At 37.6% G+C, this 19,801-nt stretch overlaps 1 protein-coding gene across 1 annotated transcript in view; it reads left to right on the forward strand.

Annotated features, from left to right (window-relative positions):
* lmnb1 (lamin B1) overlaps positions 1-19,801 on the forward strand; it is a 55,226-nt gene that overhangs the window by 25,473 nt on the left and 9,952 nt on the right. The window contains exon 5 of the mRNA XM_044173379.1: positions 13,202-13,327. Within this exon, the coding sequence (XP_044029314.1) occupies positions 13,202-13,327 (126 nt within the window). The remainder of the gene's footprint in view (positions 1-13,201; positions 13,328-19,801) is intronic.

Here is a 19,801-nt window from a genome sequence, read left to right on the forward strand (position 1 = left end):
AATAAATCTAATTAATTCAGATCAATGTATTATAAAAGAAAAACTCCAAACATTAGAAGAAACAATTAAAGACGACATAGAAAAGGTTTCAGTCGTAGTCATCTGGACAGTGTTTTCAAATTCAAGACGTTTCGGCTCCCATCCGGAAGTCATTCTCAATTGAGAACCATGAGCCGAAACGTCTTGATTGTTTCTCCAAAACATTATCAACACCATTAACTCAGAGATCTACAGAAGCTGTACTCATCTCAGTAGAATAAGTTACCAGCAGTTGTATGATCACATCCATCTCAATGACAGAAGAGTAAAACTTTTTGCCAAAAGCATCTAAGAGACAGCTCTGAATAGAGGACCTCAACACCAGCCACACTACCCCCCGCTATTCCCAGGAGCACCAGAGCTACTCCCACCCTCCCCTGGAGCACCACAAAGACCACCAGCCTCTCCAGGAGCACCAGCAAAATCCCACTCCTCCCCGGCAGCACCAGAGAGACCTCCAGCAGAAGCAGCAGCATCCCCACTATCAGCAGCTATACCCTCCTTATCACCCTCAGCAACTGCACTGGGCCCTTCACCACCAACAGCTCTCTCGATCACAGCTGTCTCCCCGCCAGTGGCAAAAACAGCAACAGTATTACCACCAGGAAGAACATCCTCATAAACAGTCACTACTATAGTCATACATCCCCCAAAAAGAACTCCCCACACAGACACCTATGCTGCAGTTTCCAGAACAAAGCTTCCAGAACAACAATTTTAGTTTAGTACAGTACATATTTTCATTCAGATGTGTTTGATTTGTATCTTGAATACTTTATTATGAAGCACTACATATTTAAATGAGAGAATAGCATCCTTTTCAGTTAGTAGTTGGAATATACATGTACTGAACTATTCAACTTTTGGATGGAAAACTACATGTCCTGAATTTATAGATAGTGTAAACAGCATTGATCTTTTTAACTTACATGAAACATGGAGACACGATGACACCCCTTCAAACTGCCAAAGTAACTATACTGAACTGAGTCTATCTTCCTTTAAAATATTCCCACATAAAAAATGGAAGAACCCAATCTGGGGGAATAATTATTTGCTATAAATGGGAACATCACAATTATATATCACCAGTCAAAAAAGGTAAAACAACTATTTGGCTAAAAATCAGCAGATGACTTCTTGAAAACACTAAAGATGTTTATTTGTGTGCTATCTATTTACCACCTTCAAGCTCCCCATAATATTCCGAAGAATATCTCTATGAACGCGACTTCCAGTCGCTTGGCTCTGTATTATGTTTGGATTTCAATGCCAGAACTGACAAGGAGAAAGATTTTATTGATAAAGATGGCAATAATCATTTAGATACATCTCCTCTATACCAACCCCCTATGATAGTATGATGAATAAGTGTGGAAAAGAAATTTTACAAGTATGCAAAGCCCTAGGATTATACATTGTTAATGGTAGGACACGAGGAGACTCCCTGGGCAGGTGTACCTACTGCTGTGTTGGGAAATAGTGTCATGGATTATGTAATCACAGATCTCTATCCAGAAAACACAAATGCATTTACAGTCTTACTACAATGTCCCATATCAGACCACAATCAGATCACACTCTATCAAACAAAAAAACAAGCAAAAGAACAATGGTTTGAATGTTTTTTATTTATTTATTTATTTTTCAGAAATCTATCAAACAAGAAACACAATGACTCAAACCAAGAATTACGCTAGGAATACCACATAGCATTGCAATACAGTCTGGAAAAAACAATTTCTCAAATTTATATCAAAATCCAGAACACTATGGTTTAAACACACAGATGTCTACAATTGACAAATTTAAATTATTAGAAAATGCCATAGAAGACAACCAAAATGCTTTGGACAGTCCAATTACAGTGGAAGAGCTACAAGAAAAACTGGCTGATCTTAAAAATGGAAAGGCTTGTGGTATTGATGATATCACGACAGAAATGTTGAAACACAGTAACAGTAAACTTAAAATGGCGGTACTAAAATGATTAAATTTGGTATTAAAAAGTGGCATGTATCCTGCAATTTGGAACAAGGAATGCAAGGCTATTTGAACATACTCCATGATTACTGTGAAAATTAGGCAATCAGAGTAAATCTAGATAAAACTAAAATTATGATTTTAAAAAAGCAAGATCACAAACTAAAAAAATCTGTTTATTTTGGGAGAGACAACATTGAGTCATACAATGGAGTATACATACCTAGGCCTAACTATTACTGCTTTAGGACATTTTTTCAAGGCTGTAAGTGCATTAGCAGATAAAGCCCATGGAGCTTATTACAGTATAAGAAAATTCCTATTCAAATTAAACCCCCCAAAAGAGCTGGGCCAGTTCCCCCTCTTAATTAAAATAAAAAAAGAACAATCAAATTTTGGAACCACTTGACAGTCAGTCAGATTCTGATTCACACCAACACAGAGCATACTTGGAACAGCAAAGCTATCTGAACCCAGATAAAAATACCTGGAATGTAACAAATGAGGAAATCATAGTTGTATGTCAAAGTGATGCTATGAATTTAATTCACAAGTAAAACAAATTAACAAAGATAATAAACTAATAATAATAATAATAATAATAATATTAATAATAATAATATTGCAAGTAGTGAAAAACAGAAATCCAATCAATAAAAAAACTAGAATGCTATACTTTACCTGACAGAGAATTTCAATTAGCTCAATATTTAACCCAAATAGACAGACTTTCTTATCCTCCCAAGAGACAGACTAATTCAAACCCTTCTGGGAGAAGACAGCACTACAGTAGAACTGGCAGGAGAATATGTTACTGCATGTCAGAAAGCAAGACATATTTCAATGTAAGATATTATTTTTTTTTTTCTCCATTTTATTATTTACTATTTATATTATTTGTTACTTTTTGCTTTGGCAACATGTTTGATCCAAAATGTCATGCCAATAAAGCCAATTAAATAAAAAATTGAGAGAGAGTACAGTAGCACAATACAAGTTCCACACATAGTGTTTTTCCACCAAATTACAGGGAGTGCAGAATTATTAGGCAAATGAGTATTTTTTATTTTTTATTTATTTTTTTTTTTTTGAATATTTTATTTTAGAGTTTTTTCAGAAATAAACACAGAACAGACAACCAGCACTGTCTCGGACCACACACACAAAAAATAAATAAATAAATAAATAAACAAGTAAAAAATTAAATGGATAAAATAAAAATAATAATAAAATAAAATAAATAAATAAGTAAATAAAATCATAATAATAAGTGTTCAGTTCAGCAGCCAGAAATACTACAGTGAAAACCTGCTAGACAGTCAGTCTAGGTCCCCAGCATTAGCCTGAGAGGAGCCACTAGGGGCTGATTGAGTAGTTGACTTGTCCAAATGGTCCAAGAATAAGCCCCAAACAGCGGAAAATTTTTCAATGGAATTAGTTCTCAAGAATCTGAGTCTTTCCATTTGAATAAGAGAGATCATATCCGTAATCCAAGTCCGAAAGGAAGGGGGTGAAGGTGACTTCCAGTTCTTCAGCACAAGTTTCTTAGCCACAATCATACCCAGGGTTAGAGATTGCTGTATTGCCCCCGGGAGACAGGAGGTGCGCTGTGAAAAACCAAAAATTGCAAGTTCTGCAACAGGTGGAAGAGGCCTATTGTAAGCCTTGGAATACCAGTCAAATATGCTTGACCAAAATCCAGACAATAAGGGGCAAAACCAGAGAGCATGAGAAGTTGTATCCTCTGCCACCTTGCACCGGTCACACATTGGAGAAACAGAGGGGAAAATTTATGCAGTTTGGTTTTAGTATAATGCAAACGGTGAACAACCTTGAATTGGATCAGTTGGTGTCTGCTGTTTACTGAGCAGACCTGTATCATAGCCTGACACTTATCCCACACATCATCAGAAAGTTCAACTCCCAGGTCTTCCTCCCAGGCTGCTTTAAATCTCTCAGTAGGAGCTGCAACAAGTAAGCTTTCGAATAAACAAACAAATTTGGAAATAAGATGTCTAGAGTCAGGAGGGTTCAGAAAAACATTGAAAAACACGTGTTTTTCAGGAAGTTGTTCGAAATTACAAATTTTTGACTTTACATAATGCCTAATTTGTAGATAACGAAAGAAGTGTGCATGAGGCAAATCAAATTTCTCTCTTAACTGACTAAAGGATGCAAACCTTCCCTCAACATAAAGGTCCCTGATGGACTCTAAGCCCTTCTCTCTCCAGACAAAGAAAGTTCCATCAGTCCAGGGGGTTAAAAAAGAATGATTATAACAAATTGTTGTATAAACAGAGGTCTCTGGTAGGGACAAGACTTTTCTCACCTGATTTAAGATTCTTAATGAATTTTTTAACACAAAGCTTAACTTATTCATCGCTGAAGGCCTTTCAAACTTAGAGAACAGCATGGCCGCTAAGGAAGTGCCAACAGCCAGGTTAGACTCCATTTGTACCCACAAGGGGATGTCAGGTGTCAAATTAGCTGGTGCCCCCTTCACCCAATACATTAAAGCCCTAATATTGGCGGCCCAGTAATAATGCTTGAATACTGGCATACCCAGACCGCCTGCAGACTTGGGTTTCTGCAGATGCATTTTAGAAATTCTGTGTGTCTTATAGTTCCAAACATAAGAAAGGATTATAGAATCCAATTCCTTGAAGAAAGCAGAAGTAAGAAAAACAGGGAGATTCTGACAAAGATATAGGAATCTGGGAAGAGAAACCATTTTTATTGAATTTATACGCCCAATCATAGACAAGGGTAGAATTTTCCAACTTCCTATACTGTTTTTAAGTTTTGAAAGAAACTCAGCAAAGTTCAACTTAAATAATAATTTTGAATCTTTGGGGATCGTCAAGCCGAGATACACAAAGTGATCCCTGGTTATCTTAAATGGAATATTCTCCAAAAACCCAGATTTATAAGTATCAGAAAGAGGCATAAAGTTACTCTTTGATAAATTGATTGTATACCCTGATAGTCTCCCAAAAGAAATAATTAAATCTAAGAGAATGGGAACTGATCTTTCAGAATTCTGCAAATACAGTATTACATCGTCTGCATACAGACTAATAAGAACTTTCTTGCCTCCCACTTCGAGACCTGTGATGCCTGTATGACACCTTATACTTAGGGCAAGAGGTTCTATCGCAATGGCAAAAAGGGCAGGTGAAAGGGGGCACCCCTGTTGCACTGAGCGTTGTAAAGGAAACTCAAGCGACCTGTCTGCATTAGTTAAAACTGAACACTTTGGTCTGGCATATATTATTTTGACCCATGACACAAATGTCTCGCCAAACCCAAACTTTTGCAGTGATCTAAACATGTAAGGCCACTCAACCTGGTCAAAAGCTTTCTGCGCATCCAAGGACAGAATTGCTGCTCCATTAACTTTCGAGTGATCAGCATATATTGTATTGAGGAGGCGACGCACATTAAAAAAAGAGAATCTGCCAGGGATAAACCCAGTCTGGTCAGGATGAATGATGGAGGGTAAATGTTTGTTAAGCCGAATAGCCAAAGCTTTAGTAATTACTTTCCTATCAAAATTCTGGAGCGCAATTGGTCTATAGCTAGCCGGGTCGGTTTCATCTTTATTTTTCTTTAAAATGAGAGATATATTCGCTTCGTACAATGTGTTAGGTAAAACGTTATCTTTTTTAGAATTAATTATCATTCTGAGGAGGAGTGGGGCGAGAATATCACAAAATCTTTTAAAAAAATCTGAACTAAATCCGTCTGGCCCCGCAGCCTTCCCATTTGGAAATGACTTAATGGTGGAGACTATCTCCTCCAAAGTAAAATCAGAGTCGAGGTCAGCCCTAGCGACGTCACCAAGTTTAGGTAATTCAAGAGAGTCAAAAAAATTTGTTAAATCGGAATGAGTGGCTGTACTGTTGGAGGTATAGAGTTCACTATAAAAATCTTTAAAACAGGCATTAATGTCCTTGGGGTTAGTTAACAGCGTGCCATCCTTAGATTTGATGCAGTAAATTGACCTGGAAGCTTGAGCCCTTTAAGTTGTTGCGCCAAGAGCTTATCGGGCTTATCCCCGCTTCAAAATGCCTCTGCCTCATTTTCAAAAAAGCTTGTTTATTTGACCACCAAGAATGCAGCTATACTCATACTTAAGCTTCATTAACTTATTGTAGTTGTTAGATGAATTTGACACCTGATACGCCAGTTCAAAAGTAGGAAGAACGCTTTGTATCTCTAAAAGTCTTTTTTCTCTTTCTTTCTTGGCAGCGGATTCGTAAGAAATAATATGCCCACGCGTAACCACCTTCAACGTCTCCCAGAGTGTAGAATCTGACACCTCCCCATTGTCGTTGAACTCCAGAAACTCTTTCAACTTGACGGTAATATATTCTATGAATTTACTGTCAGTGAGCAGAGTTGGATTGAAACGCCAGGAATAAGACCGCTTAGGGAGAGATAGGTCGATGGACATGGTAAGGGGACTGTGATCGGAAATCAAAATGCTGTGGTACCTGGTATCAATAACATGCGAGATTAACTGAGAATCAACCAAAAAATAATCTATTCTACTATAAGATTTGTGGACATGCGAATAGTAAGAATAATCTCTGTCTACAGGGTGCTGAATTCTCCAAATGTCCACTAAATTTCTGCAATTAAGCAAATTATTTAAAACTTGCACTGATGCAACTCCAGGGGGTGGACGAGTGGACAATCTGTCTAAGTAAGGGTCTAGATAACAATTTAAGTCTCCCCCGATTATTATATTAGAGTTATTACCATCAGGAAGTAAGTCAAAAACCTTTTTGTAAAAATTAGGATCATCAGTGTTTGGGCCGTAGATATTTAGGAAAGTCAATGGGAAAGAATTTATGGTACCAGAAACAATGATGTATCTGCCATAAGGATCAGTAATCATAGAAGAGAATTGAAATGGAATATTTTTCCGAAAGAGAATGGCCACACCGCGGGCGTGAGGAGTGTATGGCGATTGATAAACTTGAGATATCCAACTGCAACGCAATCTACGCTGCTCAGTAGCTTTAATATGGGTCTCCTGTAGAAAAATCACATCCGCAGATAATGATTTAAGGTGCCTAAATACTTTTTCTCTCTTTATAGCATGTCCTAGCCCCTTAACATTCCAAGAGACTAATGTCACATTCCTACCCCCAGTTAGTACTCTACCAGAAGACCTCTGCATATGGAAAAAGAAAAAAGGTTATTAGAATGGACATACAACTTTGCTAGCATACATTGGTTAGTAGCATGAAACTGAACAAAACAGTGAAAGATAAAAACAAGTGAGAAAATAACAGATAAGAAAATGACAAACCGGTCCGAGACAACAAGAACAACAACCCCCAACCAACCCCACCCACCATTGTGTCTACCTGAACCAGACACAAAACTCCCCAATTCCATCCAAAAAGGAGCTGCCGGGCATTTAACAACAAGAAAAAAAAACTACTTCAAGGAAAAGAGAACCCCTCCCCGTGGCTTTAAATGTTTGAACGGACAACTTATCACCGTCAAAAGGAAGAAAAAAAAATATATAATAAATATATATATATATATATATATATATATATATATATATATATATATATATATATATATATAAAATATATTATATATAAATAAAAAAAAATTGAATAGGAAAAATAATTGAAGAAAGAAATGACACGGTCAGAAAGTCACTAATAAAGTGAAAGCAAAATAAACAAATAAAATAAATAAATAAATAAAAATAAATAAATAAAAAATAAAAAAAATAAAGAAAAATAAATAAGATCAGACCATTCTATGATCTTGATTAAGTCTCAGTGCACTATGTATTCATAGTAACTACACGCCAGAAGCTGTAGCTCTACTGAGTCCCAAGGATACGTATGCACGTCAGCAGCGAGGTAAGATAAGTTCGAACGTATTTGAGTTTACTCTCCTGAGCTCCCACCGTACCTCTCTGCAAATCGCGCTGCCTCCGTTGGATCCTCAAAGACTGTAGGTGCCTCCGCTCCGTGTTGATGGATTTGCAATCTAGCGGGGTACCGCAGCGTGAACTTGATCCCCTTTTTGCGCAAGCTTTGCATCACATCCCGAAAGGCATTTCTTTGAGACATCACCTCAGTGGTATAATCGGGGAAAAATAAGGACCCGTTTGCCCTTGTATTCGAGTGGTTGCATTCTCCCGCGACGCAAAATTAACTCCTTCTCTTGAAAGTGGTGTATGCGCGCCAGGATTGTGCGCGGCTTCTCACCAACGGGTGGCTTCGGCTGAAGAGAACGGTGCGCTCGATCCACTTTGACCGGGCGAGGAAAATGCTCTTCCCCGAGCAGTTGGGGAATCAGCCTGGAGACAAATTCAGTGGGTTTACCCTCCTCCTCGTCCTCTTGTATTCCCACGATCTTAATATTATGTCTTCTTGACCGAGCTTCTAAATCCAATACTTTGGCTCGGAGCTGACTATTTTGTTTAGACAGCTCTGAGTACCTGGTTTCCAACTCTTGGATCCGTGCCTCAAAGTCGTTCGTAGCTTGTTCTTGATTAGCCACGCGGGCCTGTAGCTCGGCCTGCGACGTCACAAGCTTCTGGAAATTGAGTTCAAAAGCATCAAAGCGGGCGTTAACCCCCTGCAAGATTGACTCGGACATTTCTTTACATATCTCTTTGCACATAGCATAAGCGGTGTCCGGTAATTTTTCAGACTTGTCAGGCGAGCTAGCTTTAGCATTAGCTCCGGATACTTGGTCGTCGGTGTTCCTAACTTTGTTGGAGGCACTCGGCTTCGGCATTTTTGAGTCGAGACGAAAGTTCACACTAAATACATAAAGTTAACACACTTTGATGGCCTAAAACTAAATAAAACACGGTGAAATAATAAATTGTCGAGGCCTTGGGGAGGAGCCCTGGCAAAACGCGTCTATACCTCAGACATGCGCACTAGCGCCCCCCAGGCAAATGAGTATTTTGACCACATCATCCTCGTTATGCATGTTGTCTTACTCCAAGCTGTATAGGCTGGAAAGCCTACTACCAATTAAGCATATTAGGTGATGTGCATCTCTGTAATGAGAAGGGGTGTGGTCTAATGACATCAACACCATATCAGGTGTGCATAATTATTAGGCAACTTCCTTTCCTTTGGCAAAATGGGTCAAAAGAAGGACTTGACAGGCTCAGAAAAGTCAAAAATAGTGAGATATATTGCAGAGGGATGCAGCAGTCTTAAAATAGCCAAGCTTCTGAAGCGTGATCATCGAACAATCAAGCGTTTCATTCAAAATAGTCAACAGGGTCGCAAGAAGCGTGTGGAAAAACCAAGGCGCAAAATAACTGCCCGTGAACTGAGAAAAGTCAAGCGTGCAGCTGCCAAGATGCCACTTGCCACCAGTTTGGCCATATTTCAGAGCTGCAACATCACTGGAGTGCCCAAAAGCACAAGGTGTGCAATACTCAGAGACATGGCCAAGGTAAGAAAGGCAGAAAGTCGACCACCACTGAACAAGACACACAAGCTGAAACGTCAAGACTGGGCCAAGAAATATCTCAAGACTGATTTTTCTAAGGTTTTATGGACTGATGAAATGAGAGTGAGTCTTGATGGGCCAGATGGATGGGCCCGTGGCTGGATTGGTAAAGGGCAGAGAGCTCCAGTCCGACTCAGACGCCAGCAAGGTGGAGGTGGAGTACTGGTTTGGGCTGGTATCATCAAAGATGAGCTTGTGGGGCCTTTTCGGGTTGAGGATGGAGTCAAGCTCAACTCCCAGTCCTACTGCCAGTTTCTGGAAGACACCTTCTTCAAGCAGTGGTACAGGAAGAAGTCTGCATCCTTCAAGAAAAACATGATTTTCATACAGGACAATGCTCCATCACACGCGTCCAAGTACTCCACAGCGTGGCTGGCAAGAAAGGGGTATAAAAGAAGAAAATCTAATGATATGGCCTCCTTGTTCACCTGATCTGAACCCCATTGAGAACCTGTGGTCCATCATCAAATGTGCGATTTACAAGGAGGGAAAACAGTACACCTCTCTGAACAGTGTCTGGGAGGCTGTGGTTGCTGCTGCACGCAATGTTGATGGTGAACAGATCAAAACACTGACAGAATCCATGGATGGCAGGCTTTTGAGTGTCCTTGCAAAGAAAGGTGGCTATATTGGTCACTGATTTGTTTTTGTTTGGTTTTGAATGTCAGAAATGTATATTTGTGAATGTTGAGATGTTATATTGGTTTCACTGGTAAAAATAAATAATTGAAATGGGTATAAATTTGTTTTTTGTTAAGTTGCCTAATAATTATGCACAGTAATAGTCACCTGCACACACAGATATCCCCCTAAAATAGCTAAAACTAAAAACTACTTCCAAAAATATTCAGCTTTGATATTAATGAGTTTTTTGTGTTCATTGAGAACATGGTTGTTGTTCAATAATAAAATTAATCCTCAAGAATACAACTTGCCTAATAATTCTGCACTCCCTGTAGTTGTGGTTATTGAACCAGTTCAGTTCATGATTCTTGGAACCTTAGTGCTAACTAGTGAAACAGCCCGCGTTTCCACCAGTTTTGAGCGGAACCATTGTAATCAAGGATGTGTCAGCGGAGGGCATTGCACAATGCACAACGATCTGTAGAACATGACACGCCCACTTCGGTTTGCAAGGAAAACTTGATATTTTTTGGTTCCAGCTGAGAACCAACTTTTCGGGTTCCGAACCAATTTATATTTGGTCGAAATGCACTGAACGGTTCAAAATTAGGTGTGCAAACCAGAACGGAGTTGGTTCCACGCTGGTCGGAAAAGGTCTAACAAAGATGTAAAGTAATAGTAATGGTAGTGGTAATAATATTAATAAAAAATGATACATTAATAATATTAATAATAATGATGGTAAGACTAATTATAATATTTTTAAAAAATCTAGGTGGTATTTGCATTGTGCCTCCCTCTCCCCCTCCCCCAAAACCTCTCTCTCGCTCTCCCTCTCAAAACCTAACACAGCAGCCCACCATTGAGTCTGGTTCTGTCCAAGGTTTCTGCCTCTTAAAGGAAGTTTTTTCTTGCCACTGTCGCCCAGTGCTTACTCATGGTGGGATTTGTTGGGTCTCTGTAAATAATATTATAAAGAGTACGTTCTAGAGCTGCTCTATAGGAAAAGTGCAATGAGATAACTTCTGTTATGAATTGGCGCTATATAAATAAAATTGAATTGAATAGTAGCAGTTGTTGAACAGGAACATGGGGGCAGTAGGACTGCCAATATGACCAAACTATTATGTTGATAACAATGCACCCATATATAATAGCTGAATATGTGTTTCCAACACCGTTGATATTAATGTGCTGCTAGAGCAATCTGGTTTTGGAACCTGGCTAGAGGGATTTGCTCCCATTCAGCCACAAGGGCATTAGTGTGGTCAAACACAGATGTTGCATCATAAGGCCTGGCTCACAGTCGGCATCGCGTTTCTTGCACACCAAACTGGGTAAACCATTTCAGCCACCGTCATGCTGTAACAGGAAAGGGCCAAACGAAAAAGTTGCCACAAAGTCGAAAGAACACTATTGTCTAAAATATCACTGTATGCTGGAGCATTAAGATTTCATTTCTTTGGAATTACAGGGCCTAGACCAAACCAGAAACACAGTTCCAGTCCAAAAGAACACAAAAACGTATGTGGACAGAGCTACTTACAACTTAGAACGCTGCTCAGTATTCGTGATTACAGCTTTTTTTCCTCCATTGTTCAGATGCACTTGTGCCACCTTGGTTCTACGATGCAAATGCAGTGATGAAAACTTCAATTTACTTCTATTCACCTAACTTTTACTGATTTCTAACACAGCTCTATTTAGTTTATCTTTATTTTACAGAACATTTAACAGTCTTGTTTAACAGATTTCTCCTGAGTCTTCTGCTCACAGTATTCTCAGTCTTGTTCGTAATGAAGAGAAACCTGTTTCTGTTATGTCAGCTCATTCAATGTGTGAGAATATACAAAACTTTTGACTAATCAGCATGAAGTCACATTTAAAGAGTGTGCAAATATAAGGTGGAAGTAGCTACAGTTTTTCAATTTTGTTATAGTGTCATATTGGACAGTGTGAGGTTCCATCATACTGCAGTGCAGCAAGATCCTCCAAGCCCATCCAAAAATAACACTGGTCTCTCTTTCTCAATGAAAGAGGGTTTTTTTTTTTTTCCCGGTGTTGCTTTGGAAAATGTATAAACTCGTATCTCATTTCCAGGTCACACTCAGGTCATGGCCTGTGATTACATCACTACAGTCACGACAAGGATGGATGGAGCATGGATTTGTCACACAAAACATTTTTATCCAAGGTCCAGGGAGAATAATATAGTTAGTTACTATGGTTACTATTAATCATTAGCCCATGTTTGTATAATTTAGTTAACCTACCTCAGGTTGAAGGGGCAACAAGAGATGATGAGCTAGGCATTTGAAAACTGCGTTTCTCCACCTGTATGTGATGCACTTTTGCTAGATGTTTCGAAAGATTGCTCGTGTTTCTGCCCTTATATACAAAATTATTGCACTTGTGGTAACGGCATTGTCAGCATCGACTCTAGTGAAGTGTAACCAGACTTTTGATCCTTAGCCCCGGGCCCGTTTAATACCGGGTTTCGGTATCCATCCCTAGTTGAAAAAGAATGTTGTTTTTTTTCTTTTAGTTTTGCTGTGTTGATTAAGGATAAGGTTTTTTTATCACAGTATTTTCTTTTTTACTTTCTTCTTTTAATCCATCAAAACATGGGGGGGGGGGAACAAAACAAGATCAGATGAAGTGAAGATGATTATTTGGCAGCAATCAAACTATCGGAAAACACAGTTGGTCCAACTGCTTGTAGTGCTGACACCATAATCAATTATAAAAGCTAAATGCCAAAATACAGTCATATGCTTTCTGTAGCACGTTGACAAACCACTTAAAATCATTGTCATACACAGTATGCAAGTAAGCAACAATCTGTCTTTTTTTTTTCTTTTTACAATCATCTGAAACTGTAAGTAACTTGTGTAAGAAAGCCAACATACAAACAACACTTTTCTAACTTCCTGCATATCAGGAAGTGTCTGACACTGCGCAGTTCCTCTTTCAGGGTGTGATGAAAAGGAAACGGTGTTGATGTTGCTGACTCTCGAACCATCTGTGTGTTTGTCTCCAGCTGGAGGACCTGCGACGGTTGTCTGAGATGAATGGAGCATCAGCCAACATGGCCCGAGAGGAGCTCAGAGAATCGACCCTGAGGATCGAGAGCCTCACTGCCCAGCTGGCAGGCCTGCAGAAGGAGGTTGACATTTTATTTTACTCATTAAGTTTTTGTTTTTTGACAGGATTAGAATTGGTTTCCTAAGCAGCTATATTGTTAAAACCCTGTGAAATTCAAAGCCAACCACTTTTATGTCAGTGCTGAATCTAATGTACTGACCTGTTGGGAAAAGGTCTGTTCTAGATAAAACTAACTTCCTTTACACAAATCTGTCATACTGATCTGAACAGAAAAATCCAAATGAATCCCAACTAACCTGATTGTAAGACCCCACCTCCTCAGTTTATCAGATTAGTCCTGTTGGGAGAGTTTCCAGATGCTATTAGCGTTGCCTTTTCTCCAGCAAAAGTGAAACATGAAATACCTCCATTAAAGCAGACTGTAAATTACATGTTTAATGTAACAGCTTAACCAAGTTTGTTTTCAAGTGCAGCTGATTCTTCATTCTTCACTTGTTTATTTCAAGACTGGAAACTGGAAGCAGTTAGAATAATTTTTCTCATCATGACACTCTGTGACATCACAGTCAGAGAGACCAACAGGTTAAACTGGGCTTCCTAAACCTTTTTAGTGCTGACTAAGCTGGCAGTCAGACCAAAAACAGCCCTGCATTAAAACAATATGTTGGTGGGGCTTTTTTATTCCAGATACCAGTGACACGTGAAATACAATCCAGGAAGTCCAGTTTGAGTTATCACAGCGGCAACAATTTTATCTTTCGTTGCAATGATTGCATGGTAAACATTGGAAATACAGCGTTCACGTTACAAAGTAATCTACCAGGAATGTGCAAAAAGCACTTTTTTTTTCTCCCGACAACCATGTATTTTTTTCTGGAGCCCTCTGTGTTGGCACCTCCGCTGTTTCCTGGACTGATCTCATTCAAATGAATGGAGGCTGAGTTTTTATTTATTTATTTTTACTTTTCTAACATAATATGCAGAAGAACAACATTGTTTTAGAGGTTGCTGTAGTATGGTTATTAGGTAAACAGACGTGATGTTGATCAAATTTGTACAGCGTATTTATTCTTCTATCTCAAGTGTAATGGATATTTGTTCATGATCTGAGTAGTAGCAATACAGTAATATGTTCCATCATATTACTCTCTTTCACATATTGGGGGGGATGTGTCCCACAGTCCCCCATGGCAATTACACGCATGCATCTGGCCATGGCTTAATTTTATTTGTAGGAAGAGTATCTTGTATGAAGCTTTGTACTCGTGAGTGCATTACATATATCATTGCAGGCTGAAGCCAACAGTCTAAGTCAAGGATCAGTTGATCTGGCTTTTTATCCATGTGATCTTGAAGTTTGTGTGTGAATTTTGTTAGTAGTTGTAGCCCATGCAAGTGTTAGGGGAGATTTATTGCTGTGACAGTTGAGGCACGTCCTTCTTTCAATTTAAATTCAAATTCCAGTAAATCAATTGCAGTGGCATTCATTCCAGGATACTCTGTCAAAGTTAAGACTTCTTTTCTTTAAATCTTCATTATTATATTTCACCATAACATATTTTACATTGAGGGAATCTTTTTGGTATCCAATGACTTATCCCAAGGGGCCAGTAGTTACGTTGTCTATCACATCTATATTGTGTATTAGCTTGACTTTAGTGCCAATTTTGATGGTGTGTTCTTTACCATTCCTACAGCATCTTGTTTGGGAATAAGAGTTGCATGTAGCCAACTTTAAGTTATAGGGGTGAATAACATTTGTGTGAGAACATCAATGATATTACTTTTACCTGATCCAGCACCTCCAAGAACAATCCACAGAGGAGGAGTTTCCAAGGGGTTCCTTGTTTTCTTGCTCTTTGGGATTGCCTAGCAAATTGAATGCCTTTGTCTAGAACAGCTCTTTGGTCTGTGTCCAAAGTTTAGATTTTGGAGTAAAGTTCATTGTCATGTTTCTTCTAAATGTTCAATCTCCAGATGTTGAATCATGGTTGTCAGTGAACAGGTCAGAAGGATCTTTGACATCCATATCTAGGTGTTCTTGTTCTCCTTGTTCCATTGCTTCCTCATCTTCCTGCTCCTTATTGGAACTTGACAGTTCATGCACTATTACTTTATACCGTATTATTGTTATCATCATCACCCAGTAAACCCACTTTGTACTTCACACTTATTTTAATTTTATACTTATGCCCACTTGCTACTTAATTTATTTTCTGACCTATATTATAGTGCATTATATTTTTTGCTTAGTACTTCTATTCCTGTGTGCACTGACATGCTGGTGATGTAACAAAAGAGTTTCCCCTCGGGGATCAATAAAGTATTTCTGATTGTGGGCGTGGCTGTGGCTTAGAACGGGTCATCCTCTAATCGGAAGATCGGTGGTTTGTTCCTGGCTTCCCCCAGCCCACATGTCAGTGTCCTTGGGCAAAATACTGAACCCCAAATTGCTCCCATAGGCTGTGCCTTTGGTGTGTGTGTGTGTGTGTGTGTGTGTGTGTGTGTGAATGAGTTAGTTTATTTGTAATGACAAGCAGTTGGCACCTGCCATCAGTGTAGTGAAAAGCGCTTTGAGTGGTCGGAAGACTAGAAATGTGCTATACAAGTACAGTCCATTTACTATCAATTACCATCCAGATCATCACCGTTTGAAATGACTTGTTCAGCTCGCTTCCTGGTCTCTATCAATGTGTCCAGATGGGGCTTTTTTTAAATTGCTGTTTCATTTTTTTATGTATAATTAATGACACTTGTTAAAGTTATTAAAAAAAATTTCGTTTTGAAATGGGTAGAAAAACTAGTTAGTAGTTCTGAGTAATAAAATTAATGGGGATTGTCAGTATGTTTAAATTTATGGAACTTTAAAACTCTTGTGGATTTAAGTTTCATCCACTAATATTGTCGTGAAGTGGAAGTGTAAAGAGGGATGTAACTGGGAAGCCTCTTTTTGGTAAATGAGAAAAAGAAGAGATTGGATACTCATGAATTATTTCATTTTCTGAAATGATATGTTGGGGATTTGTAGACATGTTTTCAGTGTCTTGTGTATTTTCTCTACAGATCTTGCATTATGTTTTGATGTAACATTTTCCATATTTTCCTTCAACAACTTAATTGAAGTCCCGTCATGTTTTCTGAGATTTGTTTCAAAAATCTTGCTCTATTTAGTTTGAAGCCAGTGGGGATGTAAATTGTTGAAATATTAGATTGTGCAAAATGTAAGAAAGGGAATAGTTTGTAGTAGATTTCACATTCTCCAGCTTGTGTCTCTGTCTAAAAAGCATTTTTAACATTATGCATTTTTCTCTGAGGCTGTAATTTTCTTCTAAAGATTTTCTAATATATTCAATTGTTCCTAACTCATCCTTCATGTAATAGTCTGTGATGTAGGTGATTACTGCATAATAATCCAAACATATTTCATTTATACATTTTTACATTTTACAATTTATATATTTTATTTTATAATTATCATTTCATCAATAACTCTTTGTACAATGACCTCATATGCACGAGATGATAAAGTGAGAGCCTCTTCATATTTGGAAAGTGTCTCATGGAAGTTCCCCTCAAGATTTGCTGCAGTTAAAATTAGCTTGAGTCGTTCTGCCTTGATTTAATTATTTGCTATGCCTTCTGGTCTTGTCTTGCAATGAAGATATTGAGTTCAGTTATCAAGATTTCATCCTGTATGACAGTTGTGACAGGGTTTTTCAATTGTCTTTCATTTAAGATGTTTTCAATTACCATAACTTGCCCACAAAGTTTTAGATAAGTATTTATAGTTGCATAATGTTTTGCCACAGGTTCTTTCATGAAGTTTTCTATTTAAAAAATTAATTCAATTTCTCGACATCACTGTTACCAGTTAAGCCATAGTGTTCCATGTATATGTCCAAGAAGCTGAAACTCAACTCTGTAGTTGTAGTATTGTACAGAGAATGGGCTTAAGTTAGAAAATTATGTTTGATGAATTACTGTATATTTTCTTCTTTTTGTTGGAATTCTTCTAAAGGTGTGCCATCAGTATAACATTGTTCTCGATCATTTTCAACATGGTATTCAGTTTGGTGTTTTTGCAGGAAAGGGGTGAAATTTTCATTCATCCTTTTTTTCTGCACAACTTGAGGTGAAAAATAAGTGTAATGGTCCTAGATTTTCTTATTCTAGATTTTGATATTATGTTTGTTTGTGTACCAGGACTATTATCCAACACACGGTATGGGTGATTTAGTGTATTGTATTTATTTCAGGCATCCAGTAGTTGTTTGCTTTTTTTTTTTTTTTTTTTGCCTTTTTAAGAAAGATATATTTATACATCTTTCGAGCTGATGTTTTTCATTACAAGCAAAAGCAGCAAAGGCATAGCTTTGATGTCAAAGTCTTTATTTGAGTGGGTTTACGTAGTATCTTACATCTACTTCTGGATTGTCATTAAGAAACATTGTCTGTCACATTTTTGCTTTTGAGTGAGGTCATTGGTCCCGTATATGTCATCTTCTTCATCATCAGAGTGAGAAAGATGAGCACTTTCAGTGTTATCGTTAGAACTGTGAAGGCTATCATCAGTTTGTTTTTGCATGTGTCAATGTTTTTATTAGAATTATCTATATTGTCAATTTTAAATAAGGAGTTGTAACCAGTTGTTGTTTGTAGGGCTCGCATGACTTTAAAAACAAATATCTTGGTCAACGTGAGTGTTTTTAATGAACTTGTTTCTTACAATTCTAGCTGTATCTGGTGTTCGAGGTAATGTTTCTATTGTATTAACAATATCTTGTTCAAATATGGGGATATTAACTATGTGCATTTTAATTGCACTCCACCTCAAGCCAAACTTTTCACTTGGTTGTAAAACCGAATTCGTCTACAACAGACACAATCCTTTTTTTTTTTCACATCTGTTCTGATCTGTTTTTTTTTTTTTTGTTGTTGCTGTAATTAGTCTATATTGGATTGGATCTTTTTTTAGCATTTTTTGTATGGCAGCTGCCTGCACTCTAGAATGTTTGACTCTATTTCCTATGAGATCTTTTTCTAGATTGTAGTTGTTATGGATTTGGCATGTTTTAGATTTCTGCAAGTGTATTAGCAAATTTCTAAACTGCTTTTGACAGATCTGGTCTGACAACATTCTGCTATTCTCTATAATAATCCAATAGACTATCTGTTGTGTGGTCCTCCTTTCTTTTCTTGAGTAAACAAGAGAAGAAGTAAAGGTCCAGTGTGTAGGATTTAGTGGCATCTAGTGGTGAAATTGCAGTTTGCAACCATTTGAATACTGCTCACATCACCCTCCAGTCCCAAGCATGATGGAGAAACTATGGTGACCTCCGTGGAAAGGGACCCACTCCCTCTGTAGAAAAAATCTGCTTATTCTAAAGGTAATGAAAACAACGTTTCTTATTTTCAGGTGATTATACACTAATGAAAACATACTTATAAATATTATATTCCATTTCTGCCAATAGCTCCTTCTAAATGTTACACACTGGACCTTTTAAATTGTGTAATGCCTTCCTTTTACTCCTGCCATAGTCATAGGTGATTTGGTTTTGATATTGTTGTTATTTAATTTGTAGGTGTCATTCAAATATATAGGAATTTTAAATTGCTTTTGTTTAAATGCCTCCACCAAATCATTTGTTCAATATCTTTGTCAGATACTGGAATCAAACTTTCAAAATGATTGCTATTGTAAGATAGCACCAATGGAATGTTGGTGTCTCTAACATTAGATGAATCTAATTTATTAGCATTCAATAAAATTAGCCTTTCCAGAGCCAGTATCTAGTGGTCTTTGGAAAAACTGCATTAGCATATATCACATTTATTTTCCATTTGCCAAGGGGTGTTGATAATCAAGATGTCTTTTTTTATGGAATGGGCATAATTGAGAATAGCCAAATCATCAAAATATTCTAAGTCATATTGGTTTGTTGTGTGATGATGTGAAATGTATCTTTCCATTGCTGTTATGAATAGTTAGCAGAGCAGTATGGAGTAGAGCCAAACCGATAGGGGATTTTTGAGTCCAATACCAATTTTTAGAAGGGAAAAATTCACCGACTACTGATATGGCAACCGATATAGTAATTTTTTGAGCTGGAATGAAAATAGACCTTTTCTATGTAGATTGTGCACCGATTTTGCACTCATATGACTATTCAAAGGTACTCAGAAGGCTGCCTTCTTAAATAACTTCTCAAATAACTGTATTAAAAAATATTTAAATTAAATATTCTTTAACATGTTAAATAATTTAACATTGTCAACCAATTCTAGAAATGAACACTGAGAAAATAAATAAATTAAAATAAATAACATCAGTAAATAACAATTTAACATTAGTACTGTGTGTTCAGTATCAGTAAATTGCTGACTATGACATGTCATCTTTAGCAATATTTCACTGTTAATGTATAACATTAATGGGTATAATAAGCTCATTGTCGCAGAGTAAAAGATGGGGACGCTGTTTATTTACTTTACAGCATTACAATGATTACACAATTTCTAAATCACCCCAAGT

The sequence above is a fragment of the Siniperca chuatsi genome, linkage group LG18 (genome assembly GCF_020085105.1).
Source record: "Siniperca chuatsi isolate FFG_IHB_CAS linkage group LG18, ASM2008510v1, whole genome shotgun sequence".
NCBI classification, from domain to species: domain Eukaryota; kingdom Metazoa; phylum Chordata; class Actinopteri; order Centrarchiformes; family Sinipercidae; genus Siniperca; species Siniperca chuatsi.